The sequence below is a fragment of the Ailuropoda melanoleuca genome, chromosome 4 (genome assembly GCF_002007445.2).
Source record: "Ailuropoda melanoleuca isolate Jingjing chromosome 4, ASM200744v2, whole genome shotgun sequence".
Lineage (NCBI taxonomy): Eukaryota > Metazoa > Chordata > Mammalia > Carnivora > Ursidae > Ailuropoda > Ailuropoda melanoleuca.
The window spans coordinates 143967188-143989176 of NC_048221.1; the positions used below are offsets into that span (position 1 = coordinate 143967188).

The 21989-nt window shown below is 49.5% G+C and overlaps 1 protein-coding gene across 1 annotated transcript in view; it reads right to left on the minus strand.

Moving 5' to 3' along the window:
- Window positions 1-21989, minus strand: part of SNTG2 (syntrophin gamma 2) — a 186771-nt gene that overhangs the window by 12225 nt on the left and 152557 nt on the right. The window contains exons 13-15 of the mRNA XM_034657308.1: window positions 20855-20893; window positions 15086-15202; window positions 210-281 (exon numbers count right to left, since the gene is read on the minus strand). Of these exons, the coding sequence (XP_034513199.1) occupies window positions 210-281; window positions 15086-15202; window positions 20855-20893 (228 nt within the window). The remainder of the gene's footprint in view (window positions 1-209; window positions 282-15085; window positions 15203-20854; window positions 20894-21989) is intronic.

The following is a 21989-nucleotide window of genomic DNA, read 5'->3' on the forward strand; positions in this document are numbered from 1 at the left end:
ATCCACCCCCATCCATCCACCCACCCATCCATCCACCCACCCATCCACTCACCCACCCACCTTCATGAACAACAGGATGGCAACTCTGAGGATGGGAAATGGGATGAATACAGAAGATTTTCACGTTTTGTTACTATTTCAATGGACTCCTTAAACCCAAAGGCACACCCTATTTTTATGAAAGCATCTCATGCGCAAAGGATACTTACCTTGTGAAGTTTAAATAGTACCTCACAGAGGTTGTAGGTTTTTTCTGCTTGTACCCAGTCTAATGTGCTCACCTGTAAGAAATATAAAACATATCATAAGCCACAAGCATTCTCCTCTCTTAAGAAAGGAAACTATGTGAGATAACGGACATGTTCATTAACTTGGTCGTGGGGTCATTTCAGTGTGCAGTATGCACATATGTCAAACTACCACATTGTACCCTTTAAAGATACTGCAGTTTTATTCGTCAATTGTACCTCAATAAAGATGGAAAAATTGTAAAGTATACATGAAAACAAACATGCTACTTTTAGTTGTATAAATGTGAACATTTACAGCAACAGAGTAAGTCTACCTTAATTAAATTCTAAGCCATGAGCAGGACGGTAGGAACACTCCACTTTCTCTTTGGCAGTGGGTCTGATGAGTTACCTGTGCTCACCTCCACCGGGGCGCGGCGCCAGCGGGAACGGTGGGGGCTCACCCACTGCACGCATTCAGGTTCAGCTGTAGAATTCACTCTGGATTCTACACTGAATTGGATTTACACTGAATTAAGGATCAATTTTAGGTCAAATTTAGACAACTTAGGAGGGTGACTAGTTTGTGTGTGAGCGTGGGTGAGTCCGTGTGTTTGCTGGAGTGTGACCTGAACCGTGTGTGTCCGGTCTTGTGATTTAGGGCTAAACTCACTAGTCTGTTCCATTCTAGGAATAATACAAACTTCTCAGCTTATCAATTTAACTGAACATATTTTTGATTGGCCTGACAATGCATTTTACAAATATTTTAACAATAATAATGATCAAATCATCTGATTTTTTAAAAAAAAATTATTTGACAGAAAGAGAGAGAGAAAGAGAGAGAGAACCTGAGCACAAGCAGCGGGAGGAGAAGAGGGATAGAGAGAAGCAGGCTCCCCACTGAGCAGGGAGCCCAATTCGGGGCTGGATCCCAGGATCCTGAGATCATGACCTGAAAGGCAGACACTTAACCGACTGAGCCACTCAGGTGCCCCTAAGATTTTATTATTTATCTGACAGAAAGCGCGCAAAAGTAAGGGGGGCAGCAGGCAGAGGGAGAGGGAGAAGCAGGTTCCCCGCTGAGCAGGGAGCCCAATGTGGGGCTTGATCCCAGGACCCTGAGATGACCTAAGCCACAGGCAGACGCTTCACTGACTGAGCCACCCAGGCGCCCCAAATCATCTGATTTTTGAGTGCTGTTTTTTGGCTGACAATCCATGTTCGCATGCATGATCTCCATTAGAATATTTCACGCAGAAAATCTGAAATATTCAATACTGTAACAAATTTGATTTTCATTGCTCACCTTGCACTTACTTTCCAGCCATTAAACACACAAATAAAAAATGAAACTAATCACGGTTCACCATGTCTTTGAAACGCTGAAAGTACTTGATGTACTAAGTGGTAACCTTCTTGAAATCCCTCTGCCAAATAAACACCGGGAAGAAACCAGGCATTTCAAACCCATCACCTCAGAACATTTCACTGAACCGTTAATGACACAAGAATCACAGGGACGTGTGGCCACTTACTATCAACTGACTCAGCATTAAGTCCTTGCTCCTGTGATTTAAAAAAATGCAAAAGGTAAAATATAAAAATGAGAAGGCCAATTAGAGTGATAACTGGAAGGTTATTTTGGGGTACAGCAGAGCACTGAGGCTACAGGATGAATGTGGACACAATTTTTAACTTTTCCAGTTACAACAATGCTGCTTATTTTTGGAGAATCACGAAAATACAAAGAAAGAAATCACATTATTCAGAACATCCTCCCTCATTAGCTTCCTTGCTGCTGTGACCCTGTACTATGCAGGCTCACGTCAGTGTGTGTCCTTGAGCTTTGCTACGTGAACGCTTCTCTGATTCAGCAAAAGAACAAAGACGACGTATTCCTAAGTTTCCACTTGACACAGATTACCTCCAAAATATCCACGATGCCCTTCAGGGCTCCTTTCATCTTTTTTTTTAATTATTATTATTAGTTATAACTCTGGAAACTGTCTGGGCTGTGCCAACACAGCACTAAACCCAGCCACCTCCCAGGGTGGGATGGTTTAGGACACGGTCATTCCCGCGATGACAAGATCAGCATCTATGGAATTAGTAAAGTGAAAAATTACATACATGTGTGTATCCACATATACATATGTGTAATTAAATATAAAGCTCAAAATTAGAGGTTCAGAGGACAGCGGTCAGTGCCAGGATGCAATTTTTAAGTAGACGTTCCTAGAGTTTTGAACTAAACCCAAGCACAGCCAGGAGTCCCCGCAAAGCTCGTTATGAGGTGGTTCCTGGCACCATCTGACTCAGATTTAGCAAGTGTGGACGGGGCTCAGAGATCTTGACTTTTTTTTTTTTTAAAGATTTTATTAATCTATTTATTTGACAGAGATAGAGACAGCCAGCGAGAGAGGGAACACAAGCAGGGGGAGTGGGAGAGGAAGAAGCAGGGCTCATAGCGGAGGAGCCTGATGTGGGGCTCGATCCCACAACGCCGGGATCACGCCCTGAGCCGAAGGCAGACGCTTAACCGCTGTGCCACCCAGATGCCCCAGAGATCTTGACTTTTAAGTAGATTTACTACTGATGTATTCAAAAGGGCTCTCGAAGTGTGAGGCCGTGGGACCCAGCAGCATCAGTATCACCTGGGAGCTTGCTAGACATGCAGAATCCCAGGTCCCGCCCCAGCCCCACCTGACCAGAGCTCTGTGTTAAAAATCCGTGCCGGTGTGACTCTGTTGTGGTGACGTCTTCAGAGAACAGTCCAAGTGTAAAGATCCTGACCCCTTTTACAAGGAAAGGCAGACAGACAGACGGTGCGGGGGAGGAAGGATGGAGTTGAACTAGGAAAACCTTATTTACACAGAACTCCTTGCTTTGCAAACTAGATGCTCCCTGACGTCCCCGCCTTACATCAGAGGTCCTCAGATGCAGCCAGCGTGAGCAATGTGCACGGTTTCTCAGGAGGGGCAAGATCTCCTGCTGGCGAGAGAGGGAGGCAGAGGGGCACTCAGAGCCATCGCCACCCTGCCTGTCTCTGGAGAAAGGCTTTCAGGGGACGGGGATGGGACGGGATCCCTTGATCCTTACACTCCTTCCTGGTGACTCAAATCAGGAAAAGGAAAAACGGTCTGCGCTGACACCTCAATTTTTCCAACCAGCAGGCAACGAAAAGGGAATACCAAGACTTTGCATCAAAGGTGAAGGTCTGTAACCATGTGCCATTGATTCTTTTCCCAAGTCATGAGAGTTGACAGTTTCTATTTTATGGAACCATATTTGGCTTGAAATGTAGCAGAAATTTCAGACTATAAGATGTCATATCTTGGCATCCCTTAACGTTATTGTGGAACACCTACTGTGTAGCCCCAGACGTCACACCGAGTAATTCTGTATTAGATGTACAATTGTCTACTATTTCTTTGGTCTACTAATCTTCAATTAAATTATTTCTTTTCAGGGAAAAATTTTAAACGACAATATATTTACCTAATTGACATTCTTAAAATTGCTTCTACTATTTCCTGCATGTTCATAGGTGACTGCTACATAATTTATATGTTAATGCTGTAAGATGCTATAAAATTGACTTTCTAACTGTTATTAACACATTTTAATGATGTTTGAAAACACGAGGAGCTCACGTTTTCTCAGATTTCAATTTGCAAGTCAGAAATAAGAGGCTGGTGGGAACAAGAGCAGAGTGATGAGAATTATCCAGGCTTTAATCCACACTTAGGAGCCCCTCCGAGAGCCTGAGACCCGGGCCTGCCCCCACCTCTGGGTCTCCTTCCTCCACACAGGATGCCCGCCCAGAGCTGGAAAATGTGGACGGTCTTCCCCTGCCCCGGCTCTTCCAGCCCTCTGTCCTTCTTTTCCCTCTTTCGCTTCAATGTCATCCCTTTGCCTCATCTTGATGGAACTCAGAAACTACCCTTGAATATAGGACTTTCTCTTTTAGCTCTTCCTAAATTATCTGTCAGAGAATCTTTGGACCGTCTAAAAATTTATTCAAATATTCTGACTTGAAGTGTGGAGACACAAGCTCCGCGAGTGCAGTCAGGCCTTCTGAGCAAAATCCCTGCCCCCTGGGGGGAAGGACGGATAAGTGGGGCCTGGAGACGTGGGGGACGGTGCTAGCGACTCGTCAGGGACATTGCAAGATTTGCCTCCCCTCGAGCCACCTGGTCTCATTCCACAGGGTGATGACCAGCAGCCCCTGCTCTCCCGAGAGAGAGCCCTTGTTTACACGGTCAGTGAGGTACAGTCTCTCTCTTGCGTCACGAGTCCTCTCTCTCTGCTCAGACCTCTGTCCGTGCAGAGCGCGTCGGCACCTGGAAACTGGCACAAAGATGTGTGGTGAGTCACTCGTCGTCTCAGATTCAGAAACCTCATGTTTCATGTCACCAGAGCATAAATAAACACATACAGACATTAAAAACTTCACATATGGTTGTTATAGATTTGGGCAAAGTAGAAAATGTTATTGGCAAATTGCCATCAGCTCCAGGATGCAATGTCCAAGGTCCGACTCGAGTATCTGTAAATATTTCAGAATAAATTCACTTGCCATATTTTGTGTATTGCTTTTACAATGAGAAGTTGCTGAATGCTAACACCAAAATTTCATCTTAAATTTAAATGGTTTAGAGTTTCAAGCTAAGTTATGAATACACAGATGCAGGTCCTCAGGGTTCACTACGACGCTGTGGGATGTGCCGGTAGCTTACGGCCCCGTCCTCAGGTGGAGGACAATGCTGAATCAAGGGGGAGCAGTCTGCCTCCTGCAGTCCCACAGCCAGCACGCAGCAACTTACAGCCCACCACTAACGAGGATTAACTCACTCCTTACTCCACGGAGCCACTCTTTCTATGTGTTTTCAGAGGGAAACTTCTTCACTGTCTTATAAAAGCTTTCCAGTCCCCATTTAAAAGTATGCTTTTCTCGGGGCGCCTGGGCGGCACAGTCGTTAAGCATCTGCCTTCGGCTCAGGGCGTGATCCCGGCGTTCTGGGATCGAGCCCCACGTCAGGCTCCTCCGCTATGAGCCTGCTTCTTCCTCTCCCACTCCCCCTGCTTGTGTTCCCTCTCTCGCTGGCTGCCTCTCTCTCTGTCAGGTAAATAAATAAAATCTTAAAAAAAAGAAAAGTGAAGCACTCTTCACCGTAACAATTTAAAAAAAAAAGTATGCTTTTGTTATTCTGGATAATGCATGAAAATGATTCATTTAAACTGGTATTATACCGTTAAGTAATGGTAAAGTTCGCTCTTTTTTTTTCTATTTAAAAAGATAGCATGTTTCCAGTTGTGTATAAGGAGCTTGGAAGTCACTGCTCCCACATAACAAGTGAAAACCTGAACGGACTTCTCCAGGACCATAAGGAGGACACAGGGCACACCGTGACCCTGAGACAGGTCAGCATGGCCTCCCAGAGCAGAGCCACGGCAGTGGAGTCCACCACGGGGACCCCCACCAGCAGGGAGGGCATTGTCATTATCAGATTGCTGGGGGCTCAGTGTGGGCAACCTCGAGAGTTAAAAACTGCAGGGTGACCCAATCATGGGGTCGGGGAGGCCCTATAACACTGTGAGATTTACCTCCAGAAGCTCAACCAGGTCCCACAGAAAATGCTGGGGGAAGTCCGCTCGAGCCTTCTGAAACGGAGCACCGTTCTTCCCAAGAACCTCGGGGAGGCTGGTTAGTCAGAGCCAGCGGCCCTGGGGAAGGGAAATACCAACTCCAGCCCCCAGCCAGCCTGTCCCACCAAAGTGGGGAGAAAACCCTGAGAGCATCTCGTGAGGTCCAGCGTGCAGGGGCTGAGGCTCATAGAGGACGGAGACGTCATCACAGGAACACAGACCATACACCGCAAGACGCCAGGGCTACACACACCAGCGGCTTCTACCCAGAGCATCGTGTCTGGTGGCCGAGAAAATCAGCTGCCAAGAGAACTACGCCCTGGCCTATCACTTCCAGGAAATCACTGTGCGGATGCTGACGTGCGGGTTCTAACATTCACACAGAGGCAAAGGACCCGAGTAAGCAGCACGACATTGAAGGAGAAAAGTCGGAAGACTAATGCCGCCCGACTTCGAGACTTATTGCAAAGCTACAGTGATCACTGCAGGTGGTACTGGAGCCGAACAGATCAAAGATCAAAGGAGAGAGCCCAGAGACACATAAACACAGTCACTGCTTGTCGACAAAGGAGCGGAAGGCGACACAATGGAGCCGAGGCAGTCTTTCATCCAGTGGGGCTGAGACAGGTGGGCATCCACGTGCAAAATACTGAATCTTGACCCAGACCTTGCCTGCCTCGCAGAAAGCTCAGGATGGATCACAGACTTTAACGTGAAATGCAGAATATAAAACTCCTGAAACATAACGTGGGAGAGCGCTAGGTGACCTTGGGGATGGTGATGACCTTTTAGACCCAACATCAAAGACAGGATCATGACAGGAAGAGCCTGTAAGCTGGACACATCACAATGAACACTCTGCCCTGAGAAGGACCAAGTCAGAGAAGAGAGAACTAGCCACAGACTGGGAGAGAGTACTTGCAAAAGACACGTCTGATAAAGGACTGTTATCCGAAATACACAAAGAAGTCTTAAAACTCAACAGTCAGAAGGCAAATAACCTGAGTAAAAAATAGGCCAAATACCCCATTGGACACCTCACCAGAGAAGGTACAAGGATGGCAAAGACTCTGCACATCACGTTCCCTCGGAGACACGCAAATTAAAGCAACAATGTGATACCACTGCACATGTGAGAATGGCTACAATCTGGAACCCCGGCAACACCAGGCACTGGCGAGGACGTGGGGCAGCGGGAACACCCACTCATCGCCAGTGGGAAAGCAGCATGGCGAGGCCACTCTGGAAGACAGTTGGGCGGTTTCTAACCAAACCAAACATACTCTCACCAGACGATCCAGCAGTCACACTCCTTGCTATTTACCCAAAGGGGCTGAAAACTTACGTCCACACTCAGACCGGCACACAGATGTTCATAGCAGCTTTATTCACAACTGGTAAACGCTGGAAGTAACGAAGACGTCCTTCCGCAAGTGATGGATAAATACACTGGTCCATCCACACAGTGGGTGATGTTCCCTGATAGAAAGGAAGGAGCCACCAGGGGCGCCTTGGTGGCTCAGTCGTTAAGCGTCTGCCTTCGGCTCAGGTCATGATCCCAGGGTCATGGGATTGAGTCCCACGTGGCTTGGCGGGGAAGCCTGCTTCTCCCTCTCCCACTCCCCCTGCTGGTGCTCCCTCTCTCGCTGTGTCTCTGTCCAATAAATAAATAAAATCAAGAAAGAAAGAAAAGAAAGGAAGGAAGGAAGGAAGGAAGGAAGGAAGGAAAGAAAGAAAGAAAGAAAGAAAGAAAGAAAGAAAGAAAGAGAAAGAAAGAAAGAAAGAAAAAAGAAAAGAAAAGAAAAGAAAAGAAAAGAAAAGAAAAGAAAAGAAAAGAAAAGAAAAGAAAAAAGAAGACAAGACAAGACAAGACCGGCCACCAAACCATAGAAAGACACGGGGGAAACTTAAATGAACAACCTTAAGTGAGAGAAGCCTGCCTGAAGGGCCACACTCTGTATGATGCCAACTATGGGAGAGTCTGGAAAGGCAAACCCATGAGACACTAAATGATCAGTGGCTTTGGGGTGAGGGGATGAACAGGTGGAGCTCAGAGGGCGTTCGGGGTCGTGAAACTACTCTGTATGACACGGCGACGCTGGGCACACGTCATTACACCTTTGTCCAGAGACAAAGAATGGACGATGCCAGGCGAACCCTAAGGTAAACCGTGAACGCTGAGTGCTTAGGGTGTGTTAATGTAGGTTCGTCTTTGATAGAAGAATGGACCGCTCCGGTGAGCGATGTAACACCGGGGAGGCTGTGGATAGAGAAGGCCGGCGGAATGTGGGAAATCTCTGTACCTTCCCTCCCTTTATTGTAGTTTCCAAGGTGACTTAATGTTCTTTCCATGTTTTGTTTTGTGCACAGCCTGCCCATCTAAAAGCACGCAGCAAAGTGAATCCCTCTACTGTGTTTGGAAATGGGTGTGAAACTGTTCATGGCATTGCATGCACACGGAATGGCAGAAAGAGCCATGAAACCTTGCTTTCACTTTCTGACTTGTGACATTTCTGTGTTCTAGATTTTCTCCTGGTCTCTAACTCTTGGACATGAGAACACAGTAGGGACACAAAAGTCTACAAAATACTCGATTTTAACAGTAAAATATTTATGTACCTGTTTTCTGTATTTAATTAAAATAGAAAGGGAGCGGCTACCATTTCTACCTTTAATGATGTGAACTCCTGAAAATCCTTCCAAAGCCTGGGAACAGAGCGTCCACATCCCACAGAGAAATCACAGTGCAGAACCGCAGGCAGGGAGTGCGGTGTGGACACACCTTCTCTCTGCACCTGGATCCAGCCTGCTGCACCTGCTGTCACCCGTCTCCCTTGAACCACAAAGGACTGAGACATGCTTGAGTGGGCTGCCTTTGCTATCTTGTGGAATTTCCTCATTGTTATCTACGGGTTTCAGCCAGGAGACACTTTGAGATTTCTTGGCTTACTCTTCCCATCCCCAAAAACCTAAAGGGTTGATTTTTCCTTTATATTCTCTTTAGCAACAGTTTGATGCCATTTCCAAACACAGCACAACCACTAGGCTTTACTACCTGCCAATCCTTATTTCATGGATTGTTCAAGCAACAGTCAAAGAGCATCTTCTCTGTGAGAGGCAGGGTGCTGGATGTCGTGAAGCAGGCGTGGGCACAGGCTGAGAGGCTCCAGACCACAGAAAACACACCGCGTGTGCTTCTAACATTTGATCAGTGCAGACAGCTCGCGCACAAGTCATCTTATTTTAACCTCACTACAAGCCTCTCCAGGGAGCAATTGCTTTATTCTAATTGTACAGGTGATGTTCAGCACCGGCAGTTTAGGTCACCAGGAATTTTTAAATTACATGAAGACGTTAGGAAGCACGCAAATAAATCGCGTGAGCTCACCCTAACTCGGGGTTGAACATTCAGACACCACTGTCCTTGGCCTTTTCATTTCTCTGTGTGGATCGACTGCCACTGGGAAAGGGACACGATGCTTCTCCCTTGTGCAACATGAAGAATCCACGGGGAAGAAAATCAGGGCTCCCGCGGCCTCAGCCCAGGGACACCCGTGCACGGACGCTGCGGGCCAGACCGCTTCCCGGGGCGAGAACAGCTGTACTCGAGCGTCTCCTTCGCATGTTGTCAGGGGCTTCAAGCTGAGGGACACCCAGCCCTCGCCCGTACAGCCCCCGTCACGCTCCATCTCAGGCGATGGCGGCACTTTCCTCGCGCTCCTGCGGGCCACCCCCCGGCAGGGGGGGTGGGAGCGCTTCCTAAATTCCCCAGATTTTGTGGCTTCACAGCCCGCCCCGAGGTGCCGTCTTATGTAATGAACCATTTTACATTGACACTTGAGGCTTCAGATGGCGGCACTACCTGCTTTCTCAAGGGTGGCTTCATATTTCGGTTTTTGGAGAGATCCACACAACATTCATTCACATCCGGCTTCCTTTAACCCGAGGCTACTGGTGAATGTGTGCGGGGTTCACACTGCCTCCCAGCGCCCCACGCCCCGGAAACTACTTCTGGACTCATGTGGGGCCGTGCCGTCCCTTAGGAACAGCAAGAACCAAAGTAGCTCCAAGGGGCCTCGCGCTCCTTCCGTCAACAGAACCCTCATGATCATAGAAGTCGCTGCTGGTGACCCTGAGTCGGGAACGGGGACAGTGGGTGGTCACCTCCTGCAGAAATCCTGAGGAATGAGGAGGTCACAAAAGAAACAGCTGCTGCAAAGGACCTTCATTTCAAAGAGACCGAGACACCAGGGCAGCCCTAGGAGGAGTCCAGGAGGGAGGCTCCCCGCAACCAGGTAAGGCGGGGCACTGTCTCCGAGATAACAGAAGTCAGGTCACGCTGGAGACGCTGGTCAGGGACACAGAGACAGGGAGCAGAGACCAAGGGAGAGAGGCAGAGAGACAGAGATGGGGAGACAGGGAGACGGGGGTAGGACAAAGAGGCCGTACTGTGGTGACCAGTCTGCGAGTGTCAGTTCTGTCCTAAGGCAACAGGAAGGGGGCCGATCTCAGCAGACAAGGCCAGCTCCCGGGGCAGCGGCCCCAGCCTGGCCCGCGCTCCGGCCCTGGCAGCATGGCGGCCTGCAGAGAGGCTGCGCACCGTGCTGCGACCACCAGCTGGACCGCATACCCACAGCCAAGCCCCGCAAGCCCAGCTATGAGGCAAACGCAGCAGGTTTAACTCTGGGATCAGACACATCAGGATTTCCAGGAACCGATGGTTTCGCCCACAGGCCGCCCATGCAGGTGCGGTGCTCGTCTTCACTGTGTTGCTCAGCTGTGGTCCGTGTGCTGCCCAAGCGAGCACAGAATGAATGGTTCCAAAATCACGGGTCAACGGGCCTCCTGACCGTGATGGCCATGAAGGAGCCGGCGGGGGGGAGGCTGTGTACTTTTCATGACGACTTCCCAGGTTGGTCAGCACATTTAGGACAGGTTGTGGAAGCCCTCTCCAGGACACGAGTCTAGACGCAGTACCCGGGAGGGCGCTCACTTCAAGCCGAGCCTCCCTGCAGTGACAGGTGGGTCTACGCAGGGCCAGGCGCCAGCCCCCTGCGAGCTTTGTGAACATCTCGAGCGTTCCGGTCTGAGAGGGACTCAGGCATCCCTGCAGAGCTCGGTGACCAGCCGACGCCACCAGACTCCTCCAGAGAAGATGTGGGCCCCCTAAGTGCCATGCTAGAACCAAATGTCTAGAAAATTGAATTTCCCCTTCAATTCAGTGTCATTAATACAGAGACCCACCCATGAGGCCTGCACTCGCAGCTTTTAGATGCATTTTAAGAATTGTCCAGTAGTAAATACAGTGAATGCGTGATCTCTAAGGAGCCAGTTTTGACTAAAATGATCAAAAATAGCCCCCTCGGTTAAACTTATTTACCACTTTACTTACCCACAAACTTCACTCAAGCAAGACTCAAATGAGGAAACAAATGAACGTACACGTAAAAATCAGACTAGATGCTTCTATTTCCTCTCATTTATATCAAATAAATATCCACAGTGAAATCGTGACATGGAGTAAAGCAGTGCTGGGACCCTTCCCCATCACCATCACCAGTGCCAGCAGGACGAGGGTCTCAGGCCCCGATGACCTGATCACAGACGCGTTCTCGGCGAGCTGCGAGGGGATTTACAGATGCTGCTGACTTTACTGGCACGCGTCTCTGGGAGGCTGGGATTAATTTCACGCATGCCGTGCTGGGTTACGTCGTTCACACGAGCTACACCCCCTTGGGGAGCAATATAACCCGGGAGAAATCCCACAGAAAGAAACCTGTTTAATGGGTTTACCCTAGTTTTCCAACCATTGTTGACAAGGCCCTTCCCTGTGCACACCTACTGGGTGCAGGACCCCGGGTCCCATGGAGGCCCGGCTGGTGACCACGGCTACAGGTGAAGCGGACAGCAGTGTGGTTGTGCCGGGCCGCGTGGGGTGGGACAGCCCGGCGCTTCCCAGAGTCGGCACCGGGGGTCCACCCCCCGACCCCGGGGGTCCCTGGCCAGCACATGTGTCTTGCAAGCCTCGGACTCCCCAGCTCGGACACCTACCTGCCCTCGAGGACGGAGCCAGCCGGTCAGATGTGCCCGCTGCGGCTCAAACACACACAATCAACTTAGCAAAGCCAGCAGGACGGAAGCGGACAGGACAGAAGAGTGGCACATTCTCTACAGAGCCTTCTTCCAGGCCAGCAGGCGCTGGGCTTGACTCCGTCATCAGTCTAATCGACACAATGTGCTATGCTAGCAGACCAGAGAGGGTTGGTGACCTGCCCAAGATCACACAGCCTTAACCCCGAATCCTGGACCAGATCCCAGTCTGTTGGAAGACAGTCCATGACCCTGCAGCCGTGCTCCCCGGCCAATGCGGCCACAGACAAGGGCTGCACGGTGGGTGAGGAGCAAGAAGAGACAGTGAGCGAGCAGAAAGAGCGGGTGAGCCTGAGAGACAGTGAGCTGTGGCGGGGGGCGGGCAGAGCAGCAGGTGCACACATGCAGGGAGCAAGCATTCAGGTCAATTGCCAGGGCGCACAAGGGCTGACCCTCCAGGTCCCCGCAGCTGAGGCCAGGATACGCCAGGTCATGTGCACACAGGGCCGTGGCCAGGACAGGCTGAGTTGTGTGAGCACTCGGCACCTGTGCGTCTACCCTTTAGCCACCTGTGCACAGGGGCTGCGCCACAAACACCACCTGAGCCCGGGAGAGGCCCCCCCATCCACCCCAGACTGGGCATGCCGCAGCCTGCTGCCTCCGAGCAACCATCGAGCTGTGAGATTCAGGTCCACTCACTGGAAAGATCCGGACAGACTCCCTGGAGGAGAACCAGGGACAGGCCGGTCATGTCTGGAGAGATGGCTCCACTCAGCTCCCCATCCACAGGGATGGGCGGGCAGGTCACCGCACCCCAACACAGACTTGTACCTGGAGGCACTGAGATGCACGGGGAGACCAAAACTGCCACATTTCCAGCCACACGGCACATCCACGAGTGGGTGAGGGGCAGGGTGGCTTTGTGAAATGATTTTACAGATGCTGCCCTGGAATTCCATGCCAGGCCACACAGTGAGAGCCACAGTGGGGGTGCCATCTGCATTCACGGGGCCCTCCCCACTGGAAGGGAGCAGTCTGCTCTGTGTCCACGCAAACCCCCTCCAGCCATTCCTGCACGTGCTAGTCGTCACTCACAGTGGAGCACAGTTACACGCACAGCCTGCAGACCTGGTCCCTGCTCAGACCTGGGACACCTGACACTGGAGTGACTGCTGACAGTAATTATGCTGGGACAACACTGAGATCAGGAGGGGCCCGTGCCATCGGGACCGTGGTCACCTCAGAGCTCAACTGACCCGTCTGTGTCCCGAGACCCCAGGGTGCCTGGGACAGTGGTCAACCCCGGGGTCCTTGGGAAGTGTGATGAGAAATGTCACAGAGAACCTCAACCATCAGCGGGAAAAAAAAAACTGGGAACAACTCAGGGGCATGTCCTGGGACCCGCAGTCCTGCCTAGGCCATCTCTAGTCAGGCGCTGAGCTGACCATGCTAAACCAGGTGGAGGTGAGGCTGAGACCCTTCCTCCCGCACATCTGGGCCTGCACCTGCCCCAATCTCCCTCTGTAACAGGGATGTGTGAGGCATCTCTGTTAGGACTGCAGATGACAGTCCCTCCCCTGGGTTCACCAGCCCCGCTCCGCTCCCGTGGGGGTCTGCTCCTGCTGAGCCCCAAGCAAGCCCCAAGCCCCCATGGTTAGTGTGGTTGTGTTTCTGTGTTTAGGTTTCAAGTCCTCTCCTACTGTGTCTTTGTCAGGCATCACATTAGCAACAAATGTTAAAAAACATCAGTACGTTTGTTTTGAGGAGAATTCTATGACTGTTTTTTTGTTGTTAATTTAGATAACTCTTTAACCTCAGCAAATTCACAGCACTGGTTTATCAGAAACAAACTGAGGACTTCAGAGGGGAGGGGGTGGGGGAATGGGATAGGCTGGTGATGGGTGGTAAGGAGGGCACGTATTGCATGGTGCACTGGGTGTTATATGCAACTAATGAATCATCGAACTTTACATCGGAATCCGGGGATGTACTGTATGGTGACTAACATAATAAAAAATCATTAAAAAAAAAAAACACGTACAACCTGGTGTCCTGGCTGTTCTGGGGACAGGAGAGCGTCAGGTAGGCGGGGAGGACTGGTGGTCCACGATGTTGCTACAAGGGAAGCCCCGCTAATGAGTGTCCAGGTTCCACACTGCACTACAGTCACACTCGATGCCAACCTTGGGGAAACTGGGACACAGGAATTCTCCGTACTGTACATGCAGCTTTTGGGAAATCTAAAACTATTCCAAATTAAAAAGCTTATTATAAAGCTGTATTTATCACTGAAAACCTGGGTGGATGAGAAGGTGTGGTGCACGCGGACACTGGGGATGATTCCCCAGCCTCCAAAGGGAGGAAACTTTTTTATTTACTTTTTATTTACTTTTTATTTACTTTTGATGGCAGAAAGCTCCATCAACTCCGCGTGTGGCTCACATCCGAAGTTCTGCACACCTGAGCTACCAGGTTCGTTGCTCTGAGTTCTGACGCGCATGCTCCCAGAGCTATGTTAGCTCCTCACTGGGCAGGGTGAACACCGTGTGTCTGGTCCCTTCTGGAACAGTGGTGTCAGTAACTTGACAATACACACGATTGCAAACCACGGCATTTAGCATCAGGTTTACGGGATGGGCCCTGCTGAACCAGGCTGTTTGGCTCTTTTAATAAAACAGTATTAAGGAGGGCACGTATTGCACGGAGCACTGGGTGTTATATGCAAACAATGAATCATGGAACACGACATCAAAAACTAAGGATGTACTGTATGGTGACTAACATAACATAATAAAAAAATAAAGGAAGAATAAATAAAACATGGGGGATGTGAAGGAAAGAGAAGCTTTTTAAATTTCATTATCTGGTCACTAACTCAGAATGTAGGAAGAGAAGGGTTTTGTTCTGTTTTGTGTCCGATCCTCTGAGAACGGCCTTCTGCACCCTGCCTCCCAGCCAGCTGGTGTGTGAGCAGGAGAGCAGCAGGGCCTGGCCCCTCTGCGTCTGGCCTCCTGTGGACACCACATGCCACGCGGCTTCCCTGCAGCAGCCCCTCCCCAGGGAGTGCAGGCGTCCTCACCCGAGGGGCGTCCTCACCTGAGGAGTGTCCTTACCGGAGGAGTGCTGAACACATGCAGGGACGAGCCTTTCAGGGCCAGGAACTTGGATCGGAAGGTGTGGCAGGAGCCGGTGCCTTCGAGTCTCTCGCTGACCCACCCCATATGCACAACCTGCAGAGGGAAACCCCCGAAATTAAACCCAGCCGTCGTGAGTGTGCACTGGGGGCTATGAGGAACAGATGATGGGCACACTCAGAACAGCGGGTTTCCTAACTCCCAAACCAAGCAGACTGATGGGAACACAAGCATCCTGAGCGAACAGCAGAGTTCCCCGAGGGCCGGGCTCTCTGGGAGCATCTGCGCCCCCCGGGCCCTCAGCTGCAGCACTGCTGTGCCTTCTGTGCATGTTTAAAAACACAGTATTAAATCACACTCTACTAGGGACTAGGATCGCAGATTTGTCTTTGAGGCTGGAACTGCCAACAGGCATCTTCTCCATCATTACAGCAAACACAGAGTTGACCTATAAGGAAAACCTGATTTTCTTTACAGTTCAACTTCCTAATAACAAGACACAACACACTGTAATAAATCAGAATAGGATTTAAAAAGTTAAAGAAACAGTAACAGAGCTGGAGTGCTCTGGGCATGAAATCAAAGGAACGTCAAGCTGCAGTCCCCGCGTCTTCCCTGAAACATTAATGCTGCACATAGAGTAGGGAGTAAGGATTTAAAATAACTTGTGCATTTAAGTAAAATTAGAAGTGAATTTTTACAGACATGCCAGCCACCTTACACAATATAACTGTCCTAGGAGCTGCTTCACGGTGGGGACACCTGGCGGGGAGAGCAGGGCTCTAATGAGGGGTGCCTGGCCCAGGCTCAGGTGGGCCATCCCCACCACTGCGGTTTGCGGGACAAACCCCTGACAGCTTTCACTCCAATGCCTAGTGAAAGATGTCCTGGGTCAAGATGCCAGATGGAATTTTACAGAAAGAAATTTTATATCAGACTGTTTATCATCTGAAACGTCTAAAAATTGCACGTGAACTTAATGACATTCCACATGTAATTTAATTCTCCTGAGATCAGTTAGCAAAGAGATAAGTTATAGCTTAGTTATTACTGGAAACGTTACCTGCTTTATGAATCTTTTTAAGGTATACGTAGTTCATAAATAATTTTAAGGTTAGCTAATTTTATCTTTTACATTATGACTTTACAAGGGCTTATTACATGTTCCAAGAAATGTATATTATAATTTTATGAACACCTACCTGATTATATCACCATAATTAAATTAGGAGGACATAACCATTATAATAAATGAGCATATTTTCATTTATCTTTTCTAATGCTATTTCTATAAGAAAACCTTTTTTTTTCCACTTGAATGAGTCAAGATAACTAGTTAAGCGTCCATCAGATGATACTTTACAGCTCATCCTTTACCGAGAAAAAGCCCACATTACCTGAGACGTAGGTTTCTTTTGGATTTGGTGAGTAAGGCATTCATATTTCCCTTGAATTCAGGTTTTCCAGCTGAAATTTAGTTTGGAAATGTACAGAGCCACTACTATTTAGCAGGGACAAATGTTCCGGTTTGCCCGGGACAATTTCAAATGTATGCTGGTCACTTCCAGGCTGCCCGTCATGCCAGAAGGACCGGCCTCCATTTGGATGGCAAATTACACAGTCATCTTACTCACTAAATGTAAAAGCCTAAAAAAAAATCTATACTCCAGGCCTTTTGTATGAACTTCTATTTGTTTTATATTTGTTTTTGCCAATTTCAGTGGTTCCCAAATATATGTATTTTTTCAAATATTTATTCAAGCATTATGTTTTTGCTACATGTCAAAATCAGGAGTGAACTGTCCAGAATGAGAGAAGCACTGCTACTCATTCTTAAAGGGCCCAATGTCACAAATGTAAACCCCTATAATACACACTGTTTAGTTTTGGGGAAGAATGTGAGCTAATCCTCTAGCACAGTGAGGGGCGCCTGGGTGGCTCAGTCGTTGAGCGTCTGCCTTCAGCTCAGGGCGTGATCCCAGGGTCCTGGGATCCACTGGGAGCCTGCTTCTCCCTCTCCCACTCCCCCTGCTTGTGTTCCCTCTCTCGCTGGCTGTCTCTATCTCTGTCGAATAAATAAACAAAATCTTTAAAAAAAATAAAAAAAGCGCAGTGAGACATGGCGGCATGTTCTTCAATAAGCCCACACGGTAAAACTCTTCTCTAATATTTCTCTCCAAATACACTAATTTGAGCCCCCGAGAAAAAAACGTTCAAAGTAATACAGAAATTTTAAGGTTAGAAAAGTCTTTAGATTACCCATTACAGCTCTGTTATTTTATGGACAAAGAAACTGTGGCTCTGACATTAATCTGGCCACATTATGTCAGCAGGAGAGGGATCACTTGGGGTCAGAACGCAGTAGACCTGCATCACACAAACATGGTTTAATGTGTGATGGGCTTCATAACATAACGGGACAGCACAATGACCCCACTGCCTCGAGGTCTCCGAGCCCTACTCACATCCTGTTCTCAGTACTGGGAGTCTTGTTTCTTTGAACCCTGTTTCCCGACTCTCTTGTGACTCAAACCAAAACAAAGCAAGCTCAGAATTCCAGACTGAGCTCTTCCTGATGTGCCAGGGAATCCGAGTGTGCCCTGGAAGGCCAGAGGCATCCCCTCACGTGCATGAAGGTCCAGCTCCATGGAAGCTGCAAGCTGTGCATGCGCCCTCCTGTGCAGACCCTGACCATGGTGACCTGTCAGCAGCGTCCCAGGGGAGGGTCCCCACTGTGCATCGGAGAAGCTGAGTTCTCCAGGGCACCACCAGGAGCATCCCCCTCTCTCCTTCCTGTGCTCAGAGTCTCTGATTTACCGTAAGAACAGGAAGAGCACATCTAAACATGAATGACCTTGGAAATGATATTCGGAAATTTTATTTTCTACTAAAGATGAGACAACACTACCGATATTCAAGAGATACAGAAAACAGTTATCAGTGAACTATTTTAGATTATTTTCCTACATAGTTTTATGCAATGTGAAAAAAAGATACTGAATTTTTATTTGGAACACACATATTTGTAATTTCTAAGTACTGGAGGTACTATTAGACTGGTCTCGTATTTGTTTCCATAACTAATTGTATTCAAAGAGCTCTACAGAGTCCATGGAAATGAAAGTCAATAAAAACAAAACATTAAGCGAAAAAAGAAAAAAAAGAACAGCTCCATCAGACATATTGCTAATTCTGAAGTCCAGTTTCAGAGAGGTAAACTATCCCTGGAGGTAACAGTAGGATCTGGTCTACCCCCCAGCCTTGGCAATTCAGCCTGAAGAACACACTTTCCGGTGGACTGCGGAGCTCCGTCCTCAGTGGAAAGGCCCACAAGTGCCTCCACGTTAGAACAAGAATGATATTTTATGTATAAGAATATGAAATGAATCCTATATTAATTTGGAAACATCTGTGGAACTTTCACTGATTAAATAGCCAAACACCCTCCATCAGCTCCTTAACACAAAACAATCTGATCATAAATTTAGAAAAATGTTACAAGAAATGAAAGTTACATTCAGAATAAGTTCCTGAGAGTTTCTTTCCTAATTACAGAACATGGGACTAGAGGGTTGGAACACAGCCCTAACTCCCCATCTTGTTCAGCTAACGTCTGCCCAATGGACACTGACTCTCCTGTGTGTCTGCGTGCTCTCACACTCACTCGTCTAGCAAGCACTACGTACAGAGTGTCTATGAGCACCACTTAGCAAACTGAGCACGCTCTTCTCACTTTTCTTAACCTGAGACAATGCATGCTTCCTCCCACCTATGGGTTGTACAATCAAAACACATATAAATACAAAGTTTGCACTTACACTACAGTCAACTATGACTTTGTCAGAGAGGATACAGATGAATAACATAGCGGCTTAGAAGTTTAGTTTTCTGCAGCTCAAACTGTTTGAGTGTGAGGGATCAACCCTATGCACTTACAGACCCAGTGACCGGGAGCCCCCGAATCAGGGAGTCAGCTCATCCCCATGAACTTACAGACCCAGTGACCGGAAGCCCCCGAATCAGGGAGTCAGCTCATCTCTATGCACCTACAGACCCAGTGACCAGGAGAACCGAATTGGGGAGCCAGCTCATCCCCATGCACTTACAGACCCAGTGACCGGGAGCCCCAAATCAGGGAGCCAGCTCATCCCTATGCACTTATAGACCCAGTGACCAGGAGCCCCCGAATCAGGGAGCCAGCTCATCCCCATGCACTTACAGACCCAGTGACCAGGAGCCCCCGAATCAGGGAGTCAGCTCATCCCCATGAACTTACAGACCCAGTGACCGGGAGCCCCCGAATCGGGGAGCCAGCTCATCTCTATGCACCTACAGACCCAGTGACCGGGAGAACTGAATCGGGAAGCCAGCTCATCCCCATGCACTTACAGACCCAGTGACCGGGAGAACCGAATCGGGGAGCCAGCTCATCCCCATCCACTTACAGACCCAGTGACTGGGAGCCCCCGAATCGGGGAGCCAGCTCATCCCCATCCACTTACAGACCCAGTGACCGGGAGCCCCCGAATCGGGGAGCCAGCTCATCCCCATGCACTTACAGACCCAGTGACCGGGAGCCCCCGAATCGGGGAGCCAGCTCATCCCCATGCACTTACAGACCCAGTGACCGGGAGCCCCCGAATCGGGGAGCCAGCTCATCCCCATGCACTTACAGACCCAGTGACCGGGAGCCCCCGAATCGGGGAGCCAGCTCATCCCCATGCACTTACAGACCCAGTGACCGGGAGCCCCCGAATCGGGGAGCCAGCTCATCCCCATGCACTTACAGACCCAGTGACCGGGAGCCCCCGAATCGGGGAGCCAGCTCATCCCCATGCACTTACAGACCCAGTGACCGGGAGCCCCCGAATCGGGGAGCCAGCTCATCCCCATGCACTTACAGACCCAGTGACCGGGAGCCCCCGAATCGGGGAGCCAGCTCATCCCCATGCACTTACAGACCCAGTGACCGGGAGCCCCCGAATCGGGGAGCCAGCTCATCCCCATGCACTTACAGACCCAGTGACCGGGAGCCCCCGAATCGGGGAGACAGCTCATCCCTATGCACCTACAGACCCAGTGACCAGGAGCCCCCGAATCGGGGAGCCAGCTCATCCCCATGCACTTACAGACCCAGTGACTGGGAGCCGCGAATCAGGGAGTCAGCTCATCCCCATGCACTACAGACCCAGTGACCAGGAGCCCTGAACTGGGGAGTCAGCTCATCCCCAAGCACTTACAGACCCAGTGACCACGAGCCCCGGATCGGGGAGTCAGCTCATCAGCAGCCAGCCCTGTCCTGAGAAGGAATGATCTGTCTATTCCTCACAAGGCAGCCCCATGGGCAGGTCTGGGTCTGCCTGCCTTGGGGCACAGGGTTCCCACCCATCCAGGATAACATCTGCTTGCCAGAAGCCTCTCCAGGGCAAAGCTCTCCAAAGAAGGATGTTTTCTAAGAAATTACACAGTGCTTATGATTCCAGATCATGCAGGTGTGTCTCCAAAGTAAAACACCTCTCAGCTTACACAATCACGGCTACACTACTGTGTAACGACATTTCCTCAGAAAACAGCTGCTGAGAGTTCAGCTATAACCTGGACAGAGAAGCAGAGCAATTTCTCCTGACTGAGGACAAGGACGCTGACTTCTACCCAAATCCCCAAATCAAGGTACAAAACCAGGAGAAGGTACTTTTAGAAAACGAGAGAGACGCATCATATGATTGACAAGAAAAACACAGGACCTACCTGGTCACATGGGGAACAGCACTCATTCGCCACTCTCATCTGTAGAGAGAAGGAAACGAGTCAGGGGGACAACAATATTAATGCCATCATTTTTCAACCTGTCGAATCAGCAACCGAAATTAATTAGCAACAGGAAGTGTCCTTGGAAAAAAGTTTCTTCTTTGATGCATTTCTTACCTAAAAACCAAACCATGTACTGCAGCAATTCTCGCAGTGGAGAAAAACCCGCTATTAATACACTTAAATTTTCTTTTTAAATATCAGCATTTTGTGTGAGTGGGAAGCTATTGGACAGATGTTTACATTTCAACATCTGAAAAACATGGGGAAACAATTTCTACTCTCGTGATCTTAGAGTGTCACATTTCACGTACGTCCCTTCATTTAGCTCCCCCAGGAACCCTGCAAAGTAGAACCATTTCCAAAACGTCACCGGTGAGTTAGTGGCGGTCCAGAAGCGCGACACGCAGAGCTGGAACGTGGCTTCGAACCACCATGGCTGGTTTCCTTCTCCCGGCTCTGCCTGCCAGCTAGAATGTGTAAGCTCACCTAGACCGGAGGGGCTCCCTGGCCACGTGCACTCTTGCAAATGTCAACAGACCACCGCCTGCTTGTTTTTTCTTTTCCTTTAACCCATCCAGATACCTTTGGGATTCAAACTGTCAAGTCTGAAAACTAAGGTCTCAGAGAGGTTCTGTTCTGTAGAACAGGATTGAGCACACTCCTGCTTTCCCAAATATTTTAACGTGCTCAGTCAACCTGTTTCGCAGCTTCCAGGAACAAGGCAGTTCATGTTGAAGAAGAGGGGCAGCAGAGTGGGGAAAGAGAGTGGGGTGGGGGGACCGGGCAGCTGGGCGGGGGATGGGGAGCAGGATGGGAAGGTTGGCAGGTGCTGCTGCAGGGTGGGGGACGGGCAGGCAAGGGAAGGGGATGGGCAGCAGGGTGGGAAGGCGTGGCAGGGGCTGCTGCAGGCTGGGCCTGTGCTTGGCTGCACAGTGGGAGTCCAAAGGCTNGCTTGGCTGCACAGTGGGAGTCCAAAGGCTGGTCCTGGCTCTTCTGCCACCTGCTCCCCCGAATGAAGCCTCAGGATGCAAGTGCAGTCCTTGGGCAGGTCCACCTGCGAAGGAACTGATCA